General features: G+C 29.5%; 1 protein-coding gene across 1 annotated transcript; it reads left to right on the top strand.

Annotated features, from left to right (window-relative positions):
- The first annotated feature begins 200 nt into the window (after positions 1-200).
- Positions 201-7,870, top strand: LOC135924525 (selenocysteine-specific elongation factor-like). The gene is made up of 11 exons (XM_065459583.1): positions 201-498; positions 541-710; positions 840-932; positions 977-1,150; positions 2,633-2,716; positions 4,305-4,400; positions 4,461-4,583; positions 4,948-5,193; positions 6,279-6,421; positions 6,485-6,727; positions 7,336-7,870. Exons 1-11 carry the CDS (start codon positions 201-203, stop codon positions 7,820-7,822), a joined length of 2,157 nt encoding a protein of 718 aa, XP_065315655.1. The 3' UTR covers positions 7,823-7,870.
- The last annotated feature ends 1,291 nt before the right edge of the window (positions 7,871-9,161 follow it).

Below are 9,161 nucleotides of genomic sequence, written 5' to 3'. Positions count from 1 at the left end.
CAAATAAAATTGGCAGAATTATAATACCCGAGTATTGCATATATTAATTTTTCCAGTCAATAAACAGAAAGATTACTAAGCGAATCATAAATATCGGATAATGACATTCTACATTTTAAAAATAAAATTGTCCAATCAAAAATTACCTGTCAATCCTACACTTTACCCTTTGCACTATTAATTTGCATCTAAAAAACCATATGGTCGAATTTCTAAACTCTGACTCCTCGAAGATTACTAATTTAAATATAGGAATATTAGGGCATGTAGACTCTGGAAAAACTTCCTTAGCTAAAATTATTAGCTCTACACCTAGCACTGCGTGTTTTGATAAGAATACACAAAGTCAGGAAAGAGGTATTACTATCGATTTAGGATTTTCTTCGCTTCAAGTTGATATGCCATCTCACTTAAAATCGTATACTACTAATGATAAACTTCAATTCACATTTGTAGATTGTCCAGGGCACGCATCTTTGATAAAAACTATAATAGGAGGTTTTAATTTTTATTTTCTTCATATAATTTAGTATAATTAAGGATCTCAAATTATTGATATGATGCTTTTGGTAATTGATTGTCAAAAGGGTATTCAAACCCAAACAGCTGAGTGTATTGTGATAGGAGAAATAACTTGTCAAAAGGGTATTGTCATTTTAAACAAAGTAGACCTCTACCCTATTGAACAGCGTAAAATATTGATTCAAAAAGTTTATCATATATATGTATAACAACTTTTCAAAAATTTGTTTCTTAATTTAATAGATAAAATTTATCATACCTTTAAAATACATTTTATTTATAAATATTTCTCATTTTATAATCTATATCTTATATAGATGGTAAAAAAATTGCAAAAAACATTTCAAAATACAAAATTTAAAGATTCACCTATAGTTTCATTATCCATAACTGAATCTCTTCAGGATAAAGTTTTTATCCAACTAATTTTTATATCAATATCTTTATTTTATAGAACTGTGAATATGGTATCAATAACTTAATTGAAACATTAAAAATGGAATCATTTATTCCTTATAGAGATCCTGAAGGGCCTTTCATAATGAATGTAGATCATTGTTTCAACATTAAAGGTCAAGGAACAATTTTAACTGGTACTATGTTAGCTGGTCATATTGCTGTGAATGAAGTTAAAAATTATTTAAATGATTATTTAAAATGGGTATCATTTGATTGTACAGTAGAATAATTGTAATTCACAGTATTAAATAATTAATTTCATGGTTTTTAAATAATTTGTCTAGTTAATTTGTGCTTTTACCATTTTAAATAAAATTATTTTTTAGTTTTTTTTTAAATATTAGCATAGTTTTTAAATGAAAAATTTAAATTTTAATTAAAGTTTTATCATCAACTTACCCTGGTCCACTTAGGTATAAATTAACAGAAACTTACTAGCTGCCTTGCTGCATCAGCAAACTTAAGTATCTGTTAGAATTTACCAAATTTATTTGGTTTGGAATAAAATTAGTATTTCTTTTCATATATAAACACTAACCCTTATATTTGTTGCATAGCTAAGCTAACTGTTAACCTGGTCCATGGGCTTGGTATTATGGCTTAGCCTGAACTGCATAATTTGGTAATAACTCTTAAATATAGTGGGTTAGGTGTCTAATAAAATTAGTATTCCTCTTAATCACACTAACCCTTATCTTTGTTATATAACCCTGAACTATATAAAATATAATAGATATCTTAACTATTTGATAAATTTATAAGTAAATAATAAATATAAAGTAATTTAATTTGTAATTTAGATTAAAATTGCAAACTCGATTTTAAAACTTTGAATTTGTTTAAAATGCAAAACAATTTTAAAAAAAACTGGAATAATTGTAAAATTGAGCATTTATTTAAAAAAAACTGGAAATAATTGTAAAATTGAGCATTTATTTAAAAAAATCTGAACATAAATTTATAACCGAAATCATATTTTTTTAAAAAAATAGCGATTTAAAAACTTTCCATATAATTTCTTCCCATTTATTATTTAATTTATCTTATCACTCATATATATAATATTTGATTTTTTTGAATATAAAATTAGTAATTTATAACACTGTAATATATAGACCCATAAGCATAGTTGGAGGGATGGCATTGTAAAATTTTATTTATAATCATTTAGCCAATAAACTCCCCTCCCCCCTCATTCATAAAATTAATATAGGATCTCATAAATAATTTTAAAAAAGAAATATATATAATTTAATAGTTTTTTTTAATAAATGATGGCTATAATTAATTTCACAAAAGAAAATGGTGTAAGACCAACAAAATTATTTTTAAAAAATAAATGTAAACCTGACCTAAGACATAAAAAGTAAGACTAAAAACCTCTGATAAAATTTATGGGAGAGGGGAGAATGCTACTCAAAAATATTCTCATAGGAAAAGGCCTATTGGTTAAATTGTTTGATTTAGAATTCACAAATTCAAAAATGATTTTCACACATTTTTTAAAAAATTAATTTAGTTCGGTTTGTGCCTAACCTCAGGCTTAAAAATTGGATGAATTATTAAATAACTTTAAATGCATTTGATTAGTTATAAAAAATTTTTTATTAATTTTTAGAAATTATATTAAAAAAAAACTTAATTAAAATAGGAATTGGAAATACCAGACCTAAGTATCACCCGCAAGATAAAATCCATTCAGATGTACAAAAGACCTGTCAAAAATGCCATCCAGGTTGTCAAATCATTAAAATAGTCTTAGCCAAGTGAAGCTGTTTAAAGTGACAAATAATTTCTTTTTTTTTAAAAAAAAAACATTTAATTATTAGGTGTCTTTTTTCGTAGTAACTCAATGACATCATATATAATACCTAGACTGACGATTCATTCATTAAAAGTGTACATGCAAATCAGCTGGAGACGCCATCTTGGTTACACTAATCATTATTAAAATTTTAAACGAGCTCTAAAATGATCTAGATGTTGTATATTTATCGCCTAATTTATTCCTATATCTGATGAAAACTTTATTAAAAAATTACCGGCTCATCAAGATAATAAGGAAGCAAGTTATCAATTTAATAGTAGTTTTTAACATGAGAAAAATTGCTATATGTGTTACCAAAATGGCGGGCCCAGCTGATTTGCTTTTAACGACGCTTAAAAATGCATTTTAATGAATGAATCGTCAGTCTAGGTATTATATATGTCATTGTAGTAACTACCATGATGGAGCTATGTAATGTTCATGGCCAAACTATAGAATAGCCCAATGACATGTAATAATACATAGACTGACGATGCATTCAAGTGTACATCAACGAAAAACAGCTGGGGACGCCATTTTTGTTGTCCATTCTTTTTTAATATAACATCAATCTGGGATCATAAAATTAGGATAATGTATATTTGTCATTTTAATTTAAAAAAAAATTAGGATAATACATAGTAGTTTTTAACATGAAAATAATTGCTATATTATGGAATACCAAAATGGCGGATCCAGCTGATTCGCATTCGATGACGCTTTCCAATGCATTATTTACGAGGGCGTCGTCAGTCTATCATAGCCTTATGATTTAACTAAACGCATTTTTTTAAAAAAAATTTTTTAAATTTTATGCTAGTGCAATTTCAATTTCATGCTACATTTGGTCACCCTGAATTCATAGTGGCGCGATCGCGATTTAACAGCTGATCGATTTTTAAAATCTGTTTATGGGATCAATTTTTATTTATTAATATTAATATCAATTCAATTCACAATTAATAATCTAAGAAATAATTATTTTGATAAAGAAAAATTGATCTCATGATCATATTTAAAAAAATGTCAGCTGTTAAACCGCAATCGCGCCATTACGAATTCAAGGTAAACGGGGCCTTAGAAACAATGAAATAATCAATGGCTTAAATCGTAAAGATAATAAAGAACTGATAATCCGTGTTGTAATATTCGAATGTTGAAACAATTTAAGTAGAGATAAAAAAATAAGAAAAAGGATGAGTCATACAAAGTTACAAAAAAAAGAGATAGTTTAGTGATCGACTGCTGGCAGAAATATTTGGAGAAAATTTAGGCAGGATTTTAGAAATTTTATTGTATCTTATTCTAGTTTGTATTGTATCTTATTCTAGTTTATTTTGTATCTTATTCTGTACCAAAATATAAGATATCTGAAAAAATATTACGAGATTATAAGAATTATATATTTTTTTTAAATATAGTGAGTGAGAATATGATAACGTAAATCGACTAAAATTAAAATCTCTATAAATTTACTACGACCATTATATATATATATATTGACATGTAAATATAGGGTGATCGAATAGGCGTATGTTTACCCCGATTGGACATTACATTCGAACGCGGTTATGCTTGTTCTCCGCTCCGCCCTCATAAATCACATTCGCAAGTAATTTATAAAATTTGATCCCCTCCCCCTCCTTTTCCTCGTCTTTTATTTATTATGTAGGACGATTTACATAATCGCAAATGTTTTACCAGTTCGATATACTCCTATTCGCTTAAACGCGATCCAGTAACTGCTATTATTGCCGGATCATTTTTGGGAACAGTTGCTAATATTGGATCAGAGGTAGATTGCCTTAGCTTTGTAACCATATATATCCATTAAACTTTGGAGATGTGCCATATGAGTTTTGTTAAACTTAATCTTAATAACGCACTCGGAAAGAAAAGAAAGAAAGAAAGAAAGAAAGAAAGAAAGAAAGAAAGAAAGAAAGAAAGAAAGAAAGAAGAAAGAAAGAAGAAAGAGAGAAAGAAAGAAAGAAAGAAAGAAAGAAAGAAAGAAAGAAAGAAAGAAAGAAAGAGAGAAAGAAAGATAGAAAATGGAAGGATAAAAAGTTTTTCCTCGAAAATATTTTGCTATAATTTTGCTTACCTTTAAGTTTAATTTCTATATGCTATTGATGTATCTTTTTAAAAATAAATAATTAAAGATTCCTTTACGCCATCTCAACTCTTCAGCCACCATTTGCGTTAGCGCAAGACGTATAAGGCACTTTCGGGGTGTATGCAACTCCGATACTCTTTATCACGTGTCGATTGGGCACGTGACACGATTGGCTAAGGCGCGATTTCTCGAAATAGCTGGGCCGCGCTGCGATAAAAGCGATTATGACGATGAGATCGAATATATGAGATTGGATGGCTTGGAGAATAACGAAAATGGAGATAACGTCGAAGTTATTTAAATATCCTTTTTTTTCAAATGGCTTTTCAATGTTTTAAGGCACACGTGCATAAAATCTTTACGGCAGAATTTTCATTTGATTTGACAGGTTTCAAAATATGTCGTAAATTATAAATCATCTTTCGAAATTTTGTCTCCCTTCCCCCAACCTTCATTTCATAAATCGTTAAATATATATTTTAGGTTAGTAAGTAATTCCTAAATTATGTAAAAAAAATAAATGAACTTGCATATAATTTATATTTTAGAAAGAAATGGTTTATGATTTTTCGGATGGTAGGGTTGAGTTAAATCATACGGAAAGAACATTAATTAAGGGTACACATCTGACAAAATTTTTGCGGTAAATCAGTCCGGCAGGCAAAATTTCCGCTGACCCCAAGATTAGATATTCGCGTTAAAAATATTATGGGATTAATTATCCATATCTTATTTTATTTTTAATTGAAAACAATATACTTTTGTTCGAACCTGAGATAATGGAGTTTTTTAAGTTTTAAAAAATCGATATTCTTGCTATAATTTATTGACCAAATTTAAAGATTATTGGGATAAACTGCGTTAAAAATCAGTTATAATTTTTATTTTAAGATTGTAATGGATTATTTTGTATTAATTTTATTTTTTTTTAAATTCTAGGCCTCGTCTTTTATCTTTATCTTTATCAACATCATCTGACATATATAATAGTGATCAAATATATAAAGCGGAGACCTTGCAGAGTTACCATTTGCACGGCTCGGCCTGACCCGGCCGGATTTGAAAATAATTTTTTAAATTCGGGTCGGGCCTACGCGTCTCTGATTTAAGGAAATCACATTAATATAAAATATTTAACCTTATGTATAATAATCCTCTTCCCTTTTGACGACAATGCCTGATATTCTCTAGTATCGGGTTGTCGGCAAAAAATCGGTAAAACGGCAAATTAAAAGTTTCGTAAAGACCTATTTTTAAAAAAAAATATTTATAATTGATTTTATTTAAATTACGCGCGAACATTTTTGCCATTGTCACCCAATTTAAAGGGGTTATAGCTGAAAGGTAAGTTATAATGCGCGAATATATTTAACACAGGTCATAGCGATTTTAAGCTTCAGCGAAGGCCCGGTTCTTTCGGCTCCCGGTTTTCTGTACATCGCTTCTCGACTCGATTCTGACGACTCCATTTTGAAGGGCAAGAAAAACTGCCGGATAGCCTTCTGTGGACGAATATTGAAGTGAGAACAAATAAATTGAAATTTTAAATATAATTTTACGAAATTTATTTCTTCTTTGGACAGCCTGGAACCTGAAAAACTGATCCGTAGGACCTTCAAACTCGCTACTCGCGTAGGTCTAGCGGAACGAATGTTAGACGAAACTCGACTAATCGTGTCAGCCATGTTTAGGCGAGAATCGGCACGCTTAATTAGGGATCACTTCGCCGGGTTCGACGTCGAATTTTATTCCTCCGCCATTGAAAATGGTCACAATCTCAAATTAGATGACATCCTGAAAAAGGTGTTGGAACGGGAGGCTTGCACGTAAAAATATTTTATAAGACCGAATTGCTTAGTTTCAAGTTTAATCTTCTTACACCGGAAAGGGAAATACCGTTTTTTATATTATCCTTTTTTTTAAAGCGCAATAATACATCCAAACAGTTGTTACCCGGTAATAAAAAAAAATTGCGTATCTTCATGAGATTTATTCTAAAAAAAACAGAATTAATTTCAGTTTGATTAAGAAAGCGGAAATGGCAAATCCCCCATGTTCCGACCACCGGAATTTCAATTTTTTTTTAGAATCATCGTATCGTTCTATAATACCCAAAATTCTTGGGAGTAGGCGTTAATTTGCGGATTTTCTAATTGAAGGGGTTGTCTCAACGCGTTTGTAATAGACGTTTTTTTAAAGTTTTCGATAGAAATTGTTATATGGAACAACGCATCTAGGCAATAACTTTTTTTTAACTACTATTTCTTTAGAATATTCAAAATAAAAAGTAATTAAGTTGGAATAAATACACTGGGTAGCTATTAAACATTCCTCTAGGTGTTCATGAAAAATAAATTACTTTAGAATGATTCATATTACACGCTGCAATTTCTAAATCGACTTAAATAAAAAAAATATAACTTTGCATTTTTAGAAGCGGTAGAGATCTCTGTAAGAAAAATTTCAATATGGGTTCGAGTCACCCGATTGGCGATATTTCGAATGATAAACGCGAAACTAGTCCCCAAACTCAGGAACAACGGGAAAACTTGGAAAATGCCATCGAGACTCTTAAAATTGAATCCGTCAGCGAAAATCCCGCTACATATGTTGACCACGAAGACAATTCCGGCAGCATCATGACCAAGATTCAGCCCGGCTCTAACGATCCTAACAATACTTCGCTAATGCCCATTTGCGTCGGAAAAATTGAGTCGGCATTCGGTCAAAGTGGCAAAGTGATCGTTCGAATTACTTCCGGTTCCCTTCCGGAGGCATTAGCTATGCCCATTAAAACTAGCAAAAAGGGCGCCAAACGTTTCCCACCAAAACACGAGACCATTCACGCTATCTTGCGATTCAAGCGATATCTTAACGATGTCTCCAAAAAACCGTACCCCATTTTTTATCAGCGCAAATAATCTTTTTACCTTAAAAAAAACAAAAACTCCAACGGAAAGTATTATTCCTGGTTTTTGTCGATTTGTAAAAAAAAATATTTCAATTATTATTTCGATAACAAGTGTTATTTATTTCCGGATATGTTTTTGTAATTTTAATATATCAAATATATTATAAATTATTTTAATTTTTATTATAATAAATTTTATTATTCTAAAGCACCATTTACCAGCGAAAATTCAAAATTTTATGTGAAAGTCTTCTATAAACAAATTCTAGTTTCTTATTTATTTATAATCTGGTATTCTCGTTCAAAACAACTTATTTTGATTATCATAGAGATCTACTCTATGGTAAGCAACAGTAAAGAATTCTAACTTTGACGCTTTTTACGTTGTCCTTCTCCTTATTAATATCACATATCACATCCATCCACCCTAAGAAAGAGAAATGAAATGAACGAATTTTATTGTGTTGTTAAACGGCTCGTTTTGAGCCGATTTTTAAAACGGCTAACTCAATATTTTATCCAGAAAAATATTGCCTAAGGCCTCGAGATTTCGATAATATATGTCTAGAACCTTTGTTACCTTCTAGGAACAAAATTTTCAGGGTTTGCGTAATATTTTTCTGGATAAAATATTGAGTTAGCCGTTTTTAAAAATCGACTCAAAACGAGCCATTTAACAACACTAGAATTTTGTACTTAATTTTGCGAAAAGAAAAAACCATCGTTTTTTTACTTGAATCTACAATTCCCATAATTTTGCCTTCACCTAAAAGGATATTGATGGAATTATGCAGATCATACACCGTATCAATCTACGGTGGTGCCATAAGCATTGGGCACCTTCTAGCATTATCTTATTGTTTTTATTTCTATGTTTTCCTAGTGTATTTTTATAAAGTTTTTTTTATATTTGGATTTAAAAATTTTTTTTTTTTAACTTTCATATTAAGGACAATACATAAGTATAATTTATAAAGCGGAACAAATAGATTAAAAATGCGCTTATATTATTTAGCTTTTATTAACGATTTTTACCTTCCAATAATGCATTGTGTTTATTTAAATAATAAAAATTATGAGGGAAATTATTAGAGATAAATAACGTTTAGAGGGAAGAGGGACATTAAAACGCGAAAATGAAGGAAAATTAAAAAATGAAATTATATGGTCCTTACAAAATAGATAGAACATCCAATTATCTCATCCTTTGTAAAAAAAAGAAATAACTTAATAGATACATTTAGGGTAAAAAAAAAATTATTCATAGCTTTTTTTTTTGAAATAGGTAGCTAAACGGCACAGTTTGAGTCGATTTTCAAAAACGGCTAAAAATTTTATCCAGAAAAAAT

The sequence above is a fragment of the Gordionus sp. m RMFG-2023 genome, chromosome 2, assembly GCF_954871325.1.
Source record: "Gordionus sp. m RMFG-2023 chromosome 2, tfGorSpeb1-WG-v2, whole genome shotgun sequence".
Lineage (NCBI taxonomy): Eukaryota > Metazoa > Nematomorpha > Gordioida > Chordodea > Parachordodidae > Gordionus > Gordionus sp. m RMFG-2023.
This window is presented reverse-complemented; position numbering and strand designations above follow the sequence as displayed.

Coding starts and splice junctions, on each gene's coding strand:
- LOC135924525 (XM_065459583.1), top strand. CDS start 201: ATGGTCGAATTTCTAAACTCTGACTCCTCGAAGATTACTAATTTAAAT. Junction 711..839: donor GTAAAATATTGATTCAAAAA/GTTTATCATATA, acceptor TATCTTATATAG/ATGGTAAAAAAATTGCAAAA. Junction 2,717..4,304: donor CTGTCAAAAATGCCATCCAG/GTTGTCAAATCA, acceptor ATGTAAATATAG/GGTGATCGAATAGGCGTATG.